Source organism: Oncorhynchus keta, chromosome 7 (genome assembly GCF_023373465.1).
Source record: "Oncorhynchus keta strain PuntledgeMale-10-30-2019 chromosome 7, Oket_V2, whole genome shotgun sequence".
Taxonomy (NCBI): Eukaryota; Metazoa; Chordata; class Actinopteri; order Salmoniformes; family Salmonidae; genus Oncorhynchus; species Oncorhynchus keta.
The window spans coordinates 2,110,798-2,128,646 of NC_068427.1; the positions used below are offsets into that span (position 1 = coordinate 2,110,798).

The 17,849-nt window shown below is 44.5% G+C and overlaps 1 protein-coding gene across 6 annotated transcripts in view; it reads left to right on the forward strand.

Moving 5' to 3' along the window:
• The window catches only part of pcbp3 (poly(rC) binding protein 3), a 125,365-nt gene that overhangs the window by 67,649 nt on the left and 39,867 nt on the right, over positions 1-17,849 (forward strand). For all 6 annotated transcript variants that reach the window (XM_035773032.2, XM_035773036.2, XM_035773035.2 and 3 more), the window contains 5 exons: positions 15,428-15,451; positions 15,547-15,579; positions 15,680-15,796; positions 16,307-16,438; positions 16,862-16,990. In XM_035773032.2, coding sequence (XP_035628925.1) covers positions 15,428-15,451; positions 15,547-15,579; positions 15,680-15,796; positions 16,307-16,438; positions 16,862-16,990 — 435 coding nt within the window. The remainder of the gene's footprint in view (positions 1-15,427; positions 15,452-15,546; positions 15,580-15,679; positions 15,797-16,306; positions 16,439-16,861; positions 16,991-17,849) is intronic.

Sequence of the window (17,849 nt, forward strand, 5' to 3'; positions counted from 1 at the left end):
AAAAGTTATTTACACATTTATCAACACGATTTTAAAATTATGTATTATTGATAAAATAAACCATAAGGTGTTTGATAAATTCAAATGTTCACAATTTGTAAACATTGTGAACATTGTATGTTCCCAATGTGTCAATTATTAATAATGTACTGATAAACCAGCTATTTAAAAGGAGTTATTGTCAACTCTTTTGATTATTTATAAGGCATTTGTTAATGGTTGATTAATATTTTGACTGAGAATTTATTTACATATTTTTAAATGTACTTATAATATTTCATGAATGGGATATTTATTAATTGGTAATGAGTGCATTTGTAAATGTGAGTACTTGCACACCTCATTTGATGATTATCGTAAATCCTTATAAACCATTGACTAACTATTAATCAACTACTTTGCAGCCACTAATCTGCACTATACACACTGATTATGCCAAACAAACATTAGGAACCCGTAAGGACCGACACTGGTGTCGAGAAGCAGGTACGGGGAGTTGACATTTAATTAAGAATAGACAGAGAACAAGACAGGAGCAGCGTTAGCACACGGGTATACATCGACAAATGACAATTAATGCAGCAGCAGGAAACAGAGGTGGGGAACTGACAAATATAGGGGAGGTAATAAACAGGTGATTTGAGTCCAGGTGAGTCCAATAATACGCTGATGCATGTGACGGGGAAAGGCAGGTGTGCGTACTGATGATGGTGGCTGGAGTACGTAATGCTAGGAGCCTGGCGCGCGAGGGAAAGCGGTAGCAGGTGTGGTAGAACCCCCCGTCAGAACTGCCTGGTGGGCCGTTCTTGATACACACGGGGAACTGATGAGCGTGAAAAACCCAGGGGCGTTGCAGTTCTTGACACAAACCAGTGCATCTGACATCTACTGCCATACCCTGTTCGAAGGCACTTTAATATTTTTTCTTGCACTTTCACACTCTGAATGGCACACATACACAATCCATGTCTCAATTGTCTCAAGGCTTAAACATCCTTGTGTAACCTGTCTCCTCCCCTTCATTTACACTGATTGGAGTGGATTTAACAAGTGACATCATTGAGGGATCATAGCTTTCACCTGGATTCACCTGGTCAGTCTATGTCATGGAAAGAGCAGGTGTTCTTAATGTTTTGTATACTCACTATACTCACTTGAAGTTCAGTCCTATGCCAATATGTTTTCGCCGCGGTGACGGACAAGGGATATTGCTTGAAAATGTACCCCAATCCAGGTATGGAAGGACTTGCTGTACTCCTAACTTCCCCATTATCCAATCTGCAAAAATCGAGAAAATACCGCAAATGTTTTATTAAACTACCTTTTCTCAAACATGCTAGGCTTAGGTAATGCATCAGGTAATGTCTACTAATGTGGCCAGCTTTTGGGGAGGAGCAAGTCATATATAAATGCTCAGAAAGTATATGTACAGTGCACTCTTTAGATTAAATGGTTTATAAGTGGTTTATAAGGATCTACATTAATCATCAACTGAGGTATAAGTGCACGTAAGTGCATGTATTCACATTTATAGATGACATAGACAAACAAGAAAAAGCAAATCCACTAGGTGGCACTTCCCGTGGCCACTGATTTCAATGCAGGGCAACAGAAATCAGTTTTACCAAATTTGTATCAGCTCATTTTTACCAGCATGTCTTTCCTACTTACAAGCAAATACTCAAACAGGAAGTACCAGTGACAAGCTCAATACAAAAGTGATCTTATGAAGCGGATGCTAAACTACAGGACAGTTTCACTTGTACAGACTGGAATATGTTGCAGGATTCATCCAATAACATTGAGTAGTTAGTTTACCACCTCAGCCACCAGCTTCATTAATAAGTGCATCGGTGATGTCGTCCCCACAATGACTGTACATACATATTCCAGCGAGAAGCTATGGATTACAGACAACATCCGCACTGAGCTAAAGGCTAGAGCTTCAGCTTTCAAGGACACTAATCTGGATGCTTATAAGAAATCCCGCTACGACCTCATTAGATGTGGCAAGGCTGGCAAACTATCACGGATTACAAAGGGGAACCCAGTCACGAGCTGCCCAGTGAGTTAGATGAGCTACACTAAACAACAATATGAACTCAACATGCAACAATTTCAAATACTTTACTGAGTTACAGTTAAAATAAGGAAATAATTCAATTGAAATAAATGTATTAGGACCTAATCTATGGTTTTCACATGACTGGGATTACAGACATGCATCTGTTGGTCACAGTAACCTTAAAAATAAGGTAGGGGCATGGATCAGATAACCAATCAGTATCTGGTGTGACCACCATTTGCCTCATGTAGTGCGACACATCTTCTTCTCATAGAGTTGATCAGGCTGTTGATTGTGGCCTCTGGAATTTTGTCCCGGTCCTATTCAATGGCTGTGCTAAATTGCTGGATACTAGTGGGAACTGGAACGCACTTCCAGGAATTGTGTACAGATCCTTGCGACATGAGGTGATGTTAGCAGATGAATGGCACAACAATGGGCCTAGGGATCTTGTCACGGTATCTCTGTGCATCCAAATTGCCATTGATAAAATGCAATTGTGTTTGTTGACCATAGTTTATGCCTGCCCATACCATAACCCCACCGCCATCATGGGGCACTCTGTTCACAAAATTGACTTCAGCAAACCACTCGCCCACACGACACCATACATGTTGTTGGCCATCTGTCCGGTACAGTTGAAACCGGGACTAATCCGTGAAAAGCACACTTCTCCAGTGTGCCAGTGACCATTGAAGGTCAGCATTTGCCCACAGAAGTTGTTTACGATGACGAACAACAGTCAGATCAAGACCATGGTGAGGACATTGAGCATGCAGATGAGCTTCCCTGAGATGGTTTCTGACCATTTTAGCAGAAATTTGTCAGTTGTGCAAACCCACAGTTTCATCAGCCGTCCGGGTGGCTGTCTCAGACGATCCGAAACCAGCTGTCTCAGACGGTAATGAAACCGGATGTGGAGGTCCTGGGCTGGTGTGGTTACATGTCGTCTCCTGGTGTGAGGCCGGTTGGAAGTACTGACAAATTCTCTAAAACAAAGTTGGCTCATTGAACATTGGACGTTGGACATTCAATTCTCTGACCACAGCTCTGGTGGACTTTCCTGCAGTCAGCATGCCAATTGCATGCTCCCTCAAAACATGAGACATCTGTGGCATTGTGTTGCATGACACATTTTAGTGTAGCCTTTTATTGTCCCTTTAAAATCATCATGCTGTTTAATCAGCTTATTGAAATGCCACACCTGTCAAGTGGATGGATTATCATGGCAAAGGAGAAATGCTCACTAACAAGGATGTAAACAAATTTCGTGAGAAATATGCTATTTGTGCGTATGGAATATTTCTGGGTTATTTTATTTCAGCTCATGAAAAATGGGACTAACATTTTACATGTTGCGTTTATATTTTTGTTCAGTATAAATGCCTTCTATGCTCGCTTCGAAGCAAGAAACATTGAACCATGTATGAGAGCACCAGCAGTTCCAGACAACTCTGTAAACTCGCTCCCCATAGCCGATGTGAGTAAAAACCTTTAAACAGGATAATATTCAGAAGGCCGCATTACCAGGGCGCATTACTAGGAATTATCAGGACGCGTACTTGGAGCATGCTCTGACCAGCTGGCGGGTGCCCTTCACTTTTTCACATTTTCAACCTCTCCCTGACCCAGTCTATAATACCTACAGTACATGTTTCAATCAGACCACCATAGTCCCTGTGCCCAAGAACGGCATGGTAACCTGTCTAAATGACTATCACTCATATTTGCACTCACATTTGCAGCCATGAAGTGCTTTGAAAGGCTGGTCATGGCTCACATCAACACCATCATCCAAGACACTCTGGTCCAACTGCAATTTGCATACTGCCCCAACAGGTCCACAGATGACACCATCTCTGTTGTACTCCACAATGCCACCTCACACCTTGAGAAGAGGAACACCTATATGACAATGCTGTTCATTGACTACAGCTCAGCGTTTAACACCATAGTGCTCTCCAAGCTTATCACTAAGCTCAGGACCCTGGGACTGAACATCTCCCTCTGCAACTGGATCCTGGACTTCCTAATTGCCCATCCCAGGTGGTGAGGGACGGCAACAATACATCCGCCACGCTGACTCTCAACACAGGGGCCCCTCAGGGTTGCGTGCTTATGCCCTTTCTATACTCCCTGTTCACCCACGACTTTGTGGCCGCGCACAACTCCCACACCATCATTAAGTTTGCTGATGACATGACGGTGGTAGGCCTGATCACAGATGACGATGAGACTGCCTATAGAGAGGAGGTCAGTGACCTGGCAGTGTGGTGTCAGAACAACAACCTCTCCCTCAAACGTCAGCAAGAGAAAGGAGCTGATCGTGGACTACAGGAAACGGGAGCCTAGCATACCCCCATCCCCATCGACAGGGCTGTGGTGGAGCGAGTAGAGAGCTTCAAGTTCCTCAGTGTCCACATCACTAAGGAATTAACACACACCAACACAGTCATGAAGAAGGCATGACACTGCCTCTTCCCCCCCAGGAGACTAAAAAGATTTTGCATAGTCCATTCACCTGCACCGTTAAGAGCATCATGACTGGCTGCATCACAGCTTGGTATGGCAACTGCTTGGCATCCGACCCCAAGGCGCTACAGAGGGTACCAGTACATAACTGGGGCAGAGCTCGCTGTCATTCAGGACCTCTATTTCAGGCGGTTTCAGAGGAAGGCCCTAACTAACAGGACTTTGAACAGCCTCTACTCCCAAGCCATAAGACTACTAAATAGTTAACCAAAAATCTACCAAAAATCTACCCAGACTATCTGCATTGACTCTCTTTGGTCTTTGGACTAACTCCTTTGAATCATTATTATCTATCCTGTTGCCTCGTCACTTTACCCCTACCTATATCTACATTTCTACCTCAATTAGGTCTTAACCCTGCACTAACGACTTGGTCCTGCTAGCCTGTGTACATAGCCCAGTTATCCTTACTCGTTGTGTATTTGTTCATTGTGTTATTCTCTATGCATTGCTGGGAAGGGCCCATAAGAAAATATTTCCCTGTTAGTCTTGACCTGTTGTTTACGAAGCATGTGACAAATAAAAATGTATTTCAATTGACTCATTAACAATGACTAAATATCTCATCGATGATATATATAAATACATTTATAAATATTTAAAGAAATGGTGAGTCAAACCATGAGTAAAAATTAGGTGGACTTTTCCACCTGGAGACATGGTGTTGAAAGGATTAATCAGCCATTACCATATGCCTAAAAATAAACTTATGAGTTGACAATAATTTTTTTTTTTTATACCACAGCGTTGTTGAATACTCGTTTCTCATTGGCTAGAAGGGCATTATAAAATGGACATTAAAGCTGGATACAGTAGGAAAAGATATAGGGATAACTTGCATTCATGACATAATAAGCGCCTACACATGCAGACCATATTTGCTACAAACTTATAGAAAGCTAAACAAATAACTACACAAACTTAAATTCAATGAGTTGTAAACGCAGGTCCGACGAGGAAAACACATAGCTAGCTAGCTAGCATTGATTTGTTTTTGCAGAGACATATTTTTGGGGTGCATCTAATGACCTAATATCGTCAGTGATGAGCATGAATTTCTCTAGTAACCTTCACAGCTAACCCCAAATATGTCAAATCCTCCAACATGTTTTTAGTTAGACCAGCTGTTTTCAGCAACGGATATTTTTGAATTTGGTCATCATATTGGCAGCTTTGCAAGAAGAAAAAATGTATCTCGCTTCTAGCCTAATATTTGATATGCTATGCGATCTCCTCATAATTAACAGTCAGTGTTGACGAGTGTCCTGACCAGAAAGCAAACTTGGTATGGATGTATACAAATTAATGTCAATAGAAAACAACTGCTTAATTGTTATTCTGGCTGCAGAGGTCATTACTGTGTTAGCTGTTGCTAGATGGCTAACTAGCAAGCAAGGGATAAGATCATTGCCAGCAAGAATGGCAATGTAACATACAGTAAATAACAAAAGACTGCGTCGTGTCCATAAATATCGAAGTTATCAAACATTGTAGAATAATAGTGGAAAAAAGTGTGAAAAATATCAAAATATATTTACATTTTGAGATTCTTCAAAATTAGCCACCCTTTGCCTTGATGACAGCTTTGCACACGCTTGGCATTCTCTCAACCAGCTTCGTGAGGTAGTCACATGGAATGCCATCATTACTTTAAGACTTGAAGTTCAGTCAGTTCTCAAGAACTTTGAAAGTTTCTACAAGTGCAGTCACAAAAACCATAAAGATCTATGATGAAACTGGCTCTCACGAGGACTGCCAGAGGAAAGGAAGAACCAGAGTTACGTCTGCTGCAGAGGATAAGTTCATTAGATTTAACTGCACCTCAGATTGCAGCCCCAAAAATGCTTCACAGTGTTCAAGTAACAGACAGATCTCAACATCAACTGTTTAGAGGAGACTGCATTTATCAGGCCTTCACAGTCAAATTGCTGCAAAGAAACCACTACTAAAGACCCCAATAAGAACAAGAGACTTGCTTGGGCCAAGGAACACGAGCAATGGACATTAGACAGGTGGAAATCTGTCCTTTGTTCTGATGATTCCAAATTTTAGATTTTCAGTTCCAACCCCTCCGTGTCTTTGTGAGATGCAGAGTAGGTGAATAGATGATCTTAGCATGTGTGGTTCCCACCGTGAAGCTTGGAGGAGGAGGTGTGATGGTTTGGGGGTGCTTTTCTGGTGACACTGTCAGTGATTTATTCAAAATTCAAGGCACACATAACCAATATAACTATCACGGTATTCTACAGCGATATGCCATCCCATCTGGTTTGTGCTTAGTGGGACTATCATTTGTTTTTTAACAGGACAATGAAGCAAATCACACAACCAGGCTGGGTAAGGGCTACTTGACCAAGGAGAGTGATGGGTTGCTGCTTCTGATGACCTGTCCTCCACAATCACATAACCTGAACCCAGTTGAGATAGTTTGGGATGAGTTGGATCACAGAGTAAAGGAAAATCAGCCAACAACTGTTCAACACTAAAGTTGAAGTCAGAAGTTTAAATACACTATGTTGGAGTCATTAAAACTCGTTGTTCAACCACTCCACAAATTTCTTGTAAACAAAAACTACAGTTTTGGCAAGTCGGTTAGGACATCTACTTTGTGCATGACATGAGTACATTTTCCAACAATAGTTTACAGACAGATTATTTCACTATAATTCACTGTATCACAATTCCAGTGGGTCAGAAGTTTACATACACTAAATTGACTGTGCCATTAAACAGCTTGGAAATTATTATTATTCCAGAAAATGATGTCATGGCTTTAGAAGCTACTGATAGGCTAATTGACATCATTTGAGTCAATTGGAGGTGTACCTGTGGATGAATTTTAAGGCCTACCTTCAAAGTCAGTGCATCTTTGCTTGACATCATGGGAAAATCAAAAGAAATCTGCAAAGAACTAAAGCAAATTGTAGACCTCCACAAGTCTGGTTCATCCTTGGGAGAAATTTCCAAACACCTGAAAGTACCACGTTCATCTGTACAAACAATAGTACGCAAGTATAAACACCATGGGACCACGCAGCCGTCATACCGCTCAGGCAGGAGACGCATTCTGTCTCCTTGATATGAACGTACGAAAAGTGCAAAAATTTGGTGCGAAAAGTGCATCAATCCCAGAACAGCAGCAAAGGAGTTCCCAAAGGAGTTTGTGCAAAGATGCTGGAGGAAACAGGTACAAAAGTTCTATATCCACAGTAAAACAAGTCTTATATCAACATAACCTGAAAGGCCGCTCAGCACACGCTGAGGATGAATGGGCCAAAATTCATGCAACTTATTGTGGGAAGCTTGTGGAAGGCTACCCAAAACGTTTGACCCAAGTTAAACAATTTAAAGACAATGCTACCAAATACTAATTGAGTGTATGTAAACTTCTGACCCACTGGGAATGTGATGAAAAAAATAAAGCTGAAATACATAATTCTCTCTACCATTATTCTGACATTTCACATTCTTAAATAAAGTGGTTATCCTAACTGACATATGACAGGGAATTTTTACTGGGATTAAATGTCAGGAAATGTGAAAAACCGAGTTTAAATGTATTTGGCTAAGGTGTATGTAAACTTCCAACTTCAATTGTATGTGGGAACTCCTTCAAAACTGTTGGAAAAGCATTCCTCATGAAGCTGGTTGAGAGAATGCCAAGAGTGGGCAAAGCTGTCATCAAGGCAAAGGGTGGCTACTCTGAATAATCTCAAATATAAAATATATTTTTGGGGTCACTAAATAATTCCACACATGTTTCTTCATAGTTTCGTGTTCGTTATTTTACAATGTAGAAATAGCAAAAATAAAGAAACCCGTTTGAATGAGTAGGTGTGTCCAAACTTTTGACTGGTACTATGTATAAATGAAAAAAATCAACGAGAAAATGTCATTTCTACAGGTAAATCTGTGCTTCGAATTGTTTTCTTTGGCAACTGTGGTATAAGCAGGATAAACAGCTTAAACAAACGCACCGGAATAAACTTAGCTGTTATTCAGCTGTGGAGGTTGTGACTGTGTAGCCGTAGCTAGTTGGCTAGCTAGCAGCAAGCAAGGAATAAGAATGTTGCCACTGAGCATGGCAACGGAACATAAAGAACCAACGGCTGTGTCGCGTCCGTAAATATTAAAATAACATTTTATTTAAATGTGAACCAGCAACAAAACATCTCTTTATTGTTTTGTTGCTGGTTCACATTTAAATAAAATATGATATATATATATATATATATATATATATATAGCCTTGTGGGGCTCAAAAACAACAATATATAAACAAGATCCCACAAACAACAGTAGGGAAAAGTTTACCTAAATATGATCCCTGTCACGGGAGTCGTAAGAAGTGGACCAAAGTGCAGCGTGGTGAGCGTACATATTCCTTTTATATATGCCAGCAGCATTCCACCCTGCATACCACTGCTGGCTTGCTTCTGAAGCTAAGCAGGGTTGGTCCTGGTCAGTCCCTGGATGGGAGACCAGATGCTGCTGGAAGTGGTGTTGGAGGGCCAGTAGGAGGCACTCTTTCCTCTGGTCTAAAAAAACTATCCCAATTCCCCAGGGCAGTGATTGGGGACATTGCCCTGTGTAGTGTGCTGTCTTTCGGATGGGACGTTAAACGGGTGTCCTGACTCTCTGAGGTCATTAAAAATCCCATGGCACTTATCGTAAGAGTAGGGGTGTTAACCTCCGTGTCCTGGCTAAATTCCCAATCTGACCCTCAAACCATCACAGTCACCTAGTTTACAATTGGCTATTTCATCCCCCTCCTCTCCCCTGTAACTATTCCCCAGGTCGTTGCTGCAAATGAGAATGTGTTCTCAGTCAACTTAACGGGTAAATAAAAAATAAAATAAATAAAAATACATTTATAGAAAATGTAGCCAACAAAACAAGGAAACGACCATGAAGCTTTACTTCGGCTATAATGCCTCTAATAAAGTCCACTACCCACAAATACAACTGGGAAAAAAGGCTGGCTAAGTATGATTCCCAATCAGAGACAACGATAGACAGCTGTCCCTGATTGAGAACCATACCCGGCCAAAACATAGAAGCACAAAAACCTAGAAAACAAAACATAGAATGCCCAACCAAGTCACACCCTGAACAAAACCAAAATAGAGACATAAAAAGGCTCTCTCAGGTCAGGGCATGACAGTACCACCCCATCCCCCAAAGGTGGGACTCCGGCCGCAAAACCTGAACCTTTAGGGGAGGGTCCGGGTGGGCATATATCCGTGGTGGCGACTCTGGTGCGGGACGTAGACCCCGATCCACCTCTGGCTCACCCCGCTTTGGTGGCGCCTCTGGTGTGGGGACCCTCGTTGCGGGCCACGGACTGGTGACCCTCGTTGCGTGCCCCGGACTGGAGACCCTCGCTGGGGGCCCCGGACTGGGAACCCTCGCTGCGTGCCCCGGACTGGAGGCCGTCGCGGGAAGCTCCGGACTGGAGGCCGTTGCTGGAGGCTCTGGACTGGAGACCGTCGCTGGAGGCTCCGAAATGGGGACCGTCGCTGGAGGATCCAAACTGGGGACCGTCGCTGGAGGCTCCGAACTGGGGACCGACGCTGGTGGGAGGAGACGTATAGGCACCCTGGTGCGTGGGGCTGTCAACCAGGAGGCCTGGTTCTGGAAGTAGGCACAGGATGAACCGGGCTGTGGGGGAGCACTGGATATCTGGTGCTTATCCCTGGCACCACTCTTCCAGGCTGAATGCTCACTTTATCCCGGCACCTCCCGAGCGCAGGCTCAGGTCAAACCGGTCTGTGGGGGAGCACTGGAGCTCTGGTGCTTAGTCCTTGCACTGCTCCTCTTGGCTGCATGCCCACTTTAGCCCGGCACGTGCAGGGAGCTGGAACAGGCCGCACTGGGTTCTCCTGGCAACTGGGGATACCGTGCGTAGAGCTGGCGCAGGATAACCTGGGCCAATGAGACGCACCGGAGACCAGGAGCACTGATTCGGCACAATCCCTCCTGGCTGAATGCCAACTCTAGCACGGCAACTGCGGGGAGCTTGCAGAGAGCACACCGGGCTATGAGAGTGCACTGGAGACACACGGCGCAAAGCCGCATAAACTGGAACCTGACTCGTCACTCTCTCCCCACGGTCCATAACCTGACTCCGCCAATCTCCCCGTGTGCCCCCCAAAAAATGTTTTTGGGGCTGCCTCTTGTGCACGCCTCGTTGAGCCAACTCCTCGTAGCATTTGCCGTTCTGCTTTTACTGCCTCCAGCTCCTCCTTGGGACGGCGATATTCCCCAGCCTGCCTCCAGGGTCCTTTACCGTCCATGAGTCCCCCTTACCACGCTGCTTGGTCCTTTGGTGGTGGGTAGTTCTGTCACAGGCGTCGTAAGAAGTGGACCAAAGTGCAGCGTGGTGAGCGTACATATTCCTTTTATTTATAGAAAATGTAGCCAAGAAAACAAGGACACGAACGCGAAGCTTAACTCCGGCTATAATTCCTCTAACAAAGTCAACTACCCACAAATACAACAGGGAAAGAAGGCTGCCTAAGTATGATTCCCAATCAGAGACATTGAAAGACAGCTATCCCTGATTGAGAACCATACCCGGTCAAAACATAGAAGCACAAAAATCTAGAAAACAAAACATAGAATGCCCACCCAAATCACACCCTGATCAAGCTAAAATAGAGACATAAAAAGGCTCTCTCAGGTCAGGGCGTGACAATTCCCAATCAGAGACAACGGTAGACAGCTGCCTCTGATTGGAAACCATACCAGGTCAACATAGAAATACAAAAACTAGACAACACATAGAAATAATAAAACTAGAACACCACCCAGTCACGCCCTGACCTACTCCACCACAGAAAATAAAAGCTTTCTATGGTAAGGATGTGACACTGTCTTAGGTCAGTTAGGATCACCACTTTATTTTAGGAATGTGAAATGTCATAATAATAGTAGAGAGAATGATATATTTCAGCTTTTATTTCTTTCATCAAGTTCCCGGGAGTCAGAAGTTTACATACACTCAATTAGTATTTGGTAGCATTGCCTTTAAATGGTTTAACTTGGTCAAACGCTTACAGAATTTTGGCCCATTCATCCTGACAGAGCTAGTGTAACTGAGTCAGCTTGGTAGCCCTCCTTGCTCGCACACGCTTTTTCAGTTCTGCCCACAAATTTCCTACAGGATTGATGTCAGGGCTTTGTGATGGCCACTCCAATACCTTAGCTGTGCTGTCCTTATGCCATTTTGTCACAACTTTGGAAGTATGCTTGGTGTCATTGTCCATTTGGAAGACCCATTTGTGACCATGCTTTAAAACCTCTTAGGGAGGATGCGAATTTTCGCAGCTTTTTGTTAAAAATCGCGCAACATTTCAGCGCCCTGCTATTCATGCCAGGAATATAGTATATGCATATGATTAGTATGTGTGGATAGAAAACACTCAGACGTTTCTAAAACTGGTTAAATCACGGCTGTGACTATAACTGTAATTAATTTCCTCCTCTTCTTCCGAAGAGGAGAGGCGAAACGGATCAGAGGACCAATACGCGGCGTGGTAATTGTCCATGGTTCTTTTTAATACGTTAAGGTACACATGAACAACTGACTACAAAAAAACAAGAAATGTGAAAACTCAAAACAGTCCTATCTGGTGCAAAGACAGAGACAGGAACAATCACCCACAAACACACAGTGAAACCCAGGCTACCTAAGTATGATTCTCAATCAGAGACAACCAATGACACCTGCCTCTGATTGAGAGCCATACTAGGCCGAAACATAGAAATTCCCAAAACCTAGAAAAACAAACATAGAATGCCCACCCAACTCACGCCCTGACCATACTAACTAAATACAAAACACAGGAAATAAAGGTCAGAACATGACAGTACCCCCCAAAGGTGCGGACTCCGGCCGCAAAACCTTGACCTATAGGGGAGGGTCTGGGTGGGCGTCTGTCCGCGGTGGCGGTTCTGGCGCGGGACGCGGACCCCACTTTACCATTGTCTTATTCCGCCTTATTGTCCGCCTCCGTGGCTTTCTCACCATGGCAACCCCTCTCAATGACCCCACTGGACAGAGGGGCTCGGGACAGAGGGACAGGGGCTCTGGCGCCTCTGGGCTGAGGGGCTCTGGCGCCTCTGGGCTGAGGGGCTCTGGCGCCTCTGGGCTGAGGGGCTCTGGCGCCTCTGGGCTGAGGGGCTCTGGCGCCTCTGGGCTGAGGGGCTCCGGCAGCGGCGCCGGACAGGCGGGACGCTCCGGCAGCGGCGCCGGACAGGCGGGAGGCTCCGGCAGCGGCGCCGGACAGGCGGGAGGCTCCGGCAGCGGCGCCGGACAGGCGGGAGGCTCCGGCAGCGGCGCCGGACAGGCGGGAGGCTCCGGCAGCGGCGCCGGACAGGCGGGACGCTCCGGCAGCGGCGCCGGACAGGCGGGACGCTCCGGCAGGGAGGAGACAGAGAGACAGCCTGGTGCGTGGAGCTGCCACAGGAGGCAGCGGCGCCGGACAGGCGGGACACTCCGGCAGCGGCGCCGGACAGGCGGGAGGCTCCGGCAGCGGCGCCGGACAGGCGGGAGCACCTGCAGGGAGGAGACTGAGAGACAGCCTGGTGCGTGGGGCTGCCACAGGAACCACCAGGCTGGGGACACCTTCAGGAGGCTTGGTGTTAGGAGGAGCCTGAAAGACCGGGCTGTGGGGAGCACTGGAGCTCTGGTGCACAACCTTGGCACCACTTCCCCAGGCTGGACAACTACTCTAGCCCGGACCCTCCAGAGTGCAGGCACAGGTTGAACCGGGCTGTGGGTAAGCACGGGAGATCTAGTGCTTACTACACGCACCTCTCCCCTAGGCTCCACTCCCACAGTTGCCCGGGCACGAGCGGAGCGCAGGCAGAGGACGCACTGCACCCTCCCAGCGCCCGGAGACACAGCACGCAGAGCCGGCGCAGGATAACCTGGACCAAGACTGCGTACCGGCGACCAGACCCGCTGAGCAGGCACCATACGCCCTGGCTCAATGCCCACACTCGCATGGCACTTTCGGGGCTGCCCTATAGCGCACCGGGCTATGGACACGCACTGGCGACACCGTGCGCTTAACCGCATAACACGGTGCCTGACCAGTAATGCGCTGCTTATCATAAGCACGAGGAGTGAGCTCAGGTCTGCTACCTGGCTTAGTACCACACCTCGTGTGCCCCCCAAAAAAAAGAATTTGGGGCTGCCTCTCGTACCTGTCGCACTGCCGTGCTGGCTTCGCCAACCTCATTCTCCTGTAACCTTCCTTGCATTGCTCCATCGAATCCCAGGCGGGCTCCGGCACTCTCCCTGGGTCGACCGCCCACCTATCTATCTCCTCCCAAGTTGTGTAGTCCAGATTCTGCTCTGATGCTGGCCGCTGTTGTTGCTGCTGCTGCTGCTGTCGTCGCTGTCCTTTACCACGCCGCTTGGTCCGATTTGGGTGGGTGATTCTGTAATGAATTTCCTCCTCTTCTTCCGAAGAGGAGAGGCGAAACGGATCAGAGGACCAATACGCGGCGTGGTAATTGTCCATGGTTCTTTTAATACGTTAAGGTACACATGAACAACTGACTACAAAAAAACAAGAAATGTGAAAACTCAAAACAGTCCTATCTGGTGCAAAGACAGAGACAGGAACAATCACCCACAAACACACAGTGAAACCCAGGCTACCTAAGTATGATTCTCAATCAGAGACAACCAATGACACCTGCCTCTGATTGAGAACCATACTAGGGCAAAACATAGAAATTCCCAAAACCTAGAAAAACAAACATAGACTGCCCACCCAACTCACGCCCTGACCATACTAACTAAATACAAAACACAGGAAATAAAGGTCAGAACGTGACAATAACAGAACATGCGTTTCATCGAAAAGTGCAGGAAAATCTGATCACTGAAAATGGGAAAATATATCCATGCGCCACTTCAACCAATTGTTAAAAGTGACCCACATTAAATGGGGCTGAGGTTGCAATACCTACAGCTTCCACACGATGTCAACAGTCTTGTCATTTGTCTCGGATTTGTTTCTTGGTCAAACCGAAACAAGGGAGCCGATTTCTTCCGGTCTCCGACAGGATGTTTTGGTTGAGAAATATCCGGACATGATTTCAAGACGTGGAGCTAAAGAATATACATCGCCCCCGTGATCATTTTGATAGATTATTAACGTTTACTAATACCTAAAGTTGCATTACAAAAGTATTTCGAAGTGTTTTGTGAAAGTTTATCGTCGACTTTTTTAATTTTTAAAAATGACGTTGCGTTATCAAACTCAGTTTTTTCCTTGATTACACAATCTTCATAGATCGATATCTAGGCTATATATGGACCGATTTAATCGAAAAAAAGACCCAAATAAATGTTTATGGGACATCTAGGAGTGCCAAGAAAGAAGCTCGTCAAAGGTAATGAATGTTTTATATTTTATTTCTGCGTTTTGGGTAGTGCTGGCTAACGCAAAATCTGTCGTGTTAGGTGACGTTGCAGTATTTTGGGGGTACATGCTATCAGATAATAGCTTCTCATGCTTTCGCCGAAAAGCATTTTACAAATCTGACTTGGTGGATAGATTCACAACGAGTGTAGCTTTAATTCACTACCTTGAATGTGTATTTTAATGAAAGTTTAATGAAAGTTTGAGTTTTATCAAAAACTATAGGTGGCGCTCTGAAATTCCGCTGAGTGATGTTATTATTTATTAAGGGACCTTAATATGAAGTGTTACCAAAGCAGTATCAATAACCTTATTGTTAGCATTGAGATTACCCTAAAATGTTAATTACAACTACTATTTTATGTTTATGTTCCCTTATTTGTTTTAGGAGGTTGGAAGTATTATTGGCAAGGTATGCAAAACTTTGTTTATCACGCACTTGTACATAACACAATCACAATAATAATTACTTGAGATTACTGTAAACATTTAATGTTTTTATACCAGAAAGGGGAAACAGTGAAGAAAATGCGCGAGGAGGTGCGTTGTCAATCCCTCTTTTCTTCCATTATACACTTGTATCATGAGAGTTAGAATTAATCCAAGGGCTGCTCATAATGACGTCTGTTATTATTCACAGAGCGGAGCACGAATCAACATCTCTGAGGGCAACTGCCCCGAGCGGATCGTCACCATCACCGGCCCAACTGACGCCATCTTTAAGGCCTTTGCCATGATTGCCTATAAATTTGAGGAGGTATCTTAATTTCTCTTGTCCTAAGTAACTTCTTTACACAGAGGCAGGAGTGCTACCACTGCTTGGGTGAGGACAAATAGAGAATAGCTTCAGATGGTGCTTTCCTTGGGAGGGTTGTTGATTTTGTCTTCATATTCAGACGAATTCAAGGCACTCTTCAACCTTGTGAAAATATAAAATGTCTTAATTAGTTTGGCATAGTAACAGGGATTAATAAAAACATGAAACAATTTGTTTGTGAAGCCAAAACGTTTGCCAGGTTTTTATATGTTTAATCCCTGTGGGTATGCCAATTTAATAAAAGCATTTCACATTTAGGCAAAAAAATATATATAATTATGAAGAATAACCTCCTTTACTTTCTTTAACCGTGGTCCAACAAAACCGATTTGCCAACAAAAGGGAGAAACATAAATGGCCATGGAAAGAAGGTGTAGTAAACATCAAAGTAAAATATGTCTTACACAGGCAACTGTTTCTTATGCTTGACCAGATTATATCCCATTCCAGGATATAATCAATTCCATGAGCAACAGTCCAGCCACCAGCAAGCCCCCTGTCACTCTGCGTCTGGTGGTGCCAGCCAGCCAGTGTGGATCTCTCATTGGGAAGGGAGGTTCCAAGATAAAGGAGATGAGAGAGGTATGTTACAGTACAGGTACAGTAGCAGGCTATACCATGAACATCAGACATTAATCATGGAATCAAGATGATGCCAAGATTGTTTGCATTCCGATTCTTTAACCTTCTACCAGAAGTGTGTACTTGCTCACTCCTCAATTTACTATACTTCATTTCTGTCTTATGAATGTTGCCTATACTAAATAAACCCAACAAACCTATCATACTAGGCAATGACCCTCACTGTATTACTTGAGTTGTCATTGGCTCTGTGTCTTTGTGAGTGTGACCTTATGTTGTTATTTTCAATATCAATGTGATCTATACATGTTGATTGTCTTTACTCAGGAGCTCAAGATGCAAGATAAATAAGGCCAATTTACAGTAAGTGAATTGAATTGAACTGGAACTATGTCTCACTGTGCCATGTCTATCTCTCCCCAGTCCACAGGGGCACAGGTTCAGGTGGCAGGGGACATGCTGCCTAACTCCACAGAGCGTGCCGTGACAATCTCTGGGACCCCTGAAGCCATAATCCAGTGTGTCAAACAAATCTGTGTGGTCATGCTTGAGGTAAAGTATGTTGGAGGTAGAGGACATTTTCAGTGCAATACAATGGGAATCTAGCCACCAAAACCCACATAGCCAGAACAAAGATACAGAGAGAGCCATGCTACTGCTGGCACTCTGAATGGTCTCTGTCCCTAGACCTCTTCCAAGATACTCCTGCTGTGATGCTAAAAAACATCTGACATAATGGACTGAACAAAATCTAATAATTCCCCAGTAACAACTTTGTAGGTCCAGAAGTTTCAGGGGTAAGACAAAACCAACTTGTGTGCTCTGACAGAGAGAACTTGATGAATCAATTCAATCATTTTAAATTAACATCACATTTAGAAATTAAACCTTAGTTCAAATATCCTATCTCACAACATGGGAAGAGTGTTATTTTGCCATTAACTCAGAAATGTGGTCTAGACACAGCTTCTGATTGAATCAGTAAACTACACTGCTCAAAAAAAATAAAGGGAACACTTAAACAACACAATGTAACTCCAAGTCAATCACACTTCTGTGAAATCAAACTGTCCACTTAGGAAGCAACACTGATTGACAATAAATTCCACATGCTGTTGTGAAAATGGAATTGACAACAGGTGGAAATTATAGGTAATTAGCAAGACACCCCCAATAAAGGAGTGGTTCTGCAGGTGATAACCACAGACCACTTCTCAGTTCCTATGCTTCCTGGCTGATGTTTTGGTCACTTTTGAATGCTGGCGGTGCTTTCACTTTAGTGGTAGCAGGAGACGGAGTCTACAACCCACACAAGTGACTCAGGTAGTGCAGCTCATCCAGGATGGCACATCAATGCGAGCTGTGGCAAGAAGGTTTGCTGTGTCTGTCAGCGTAGTGTCCAGAGCATGGA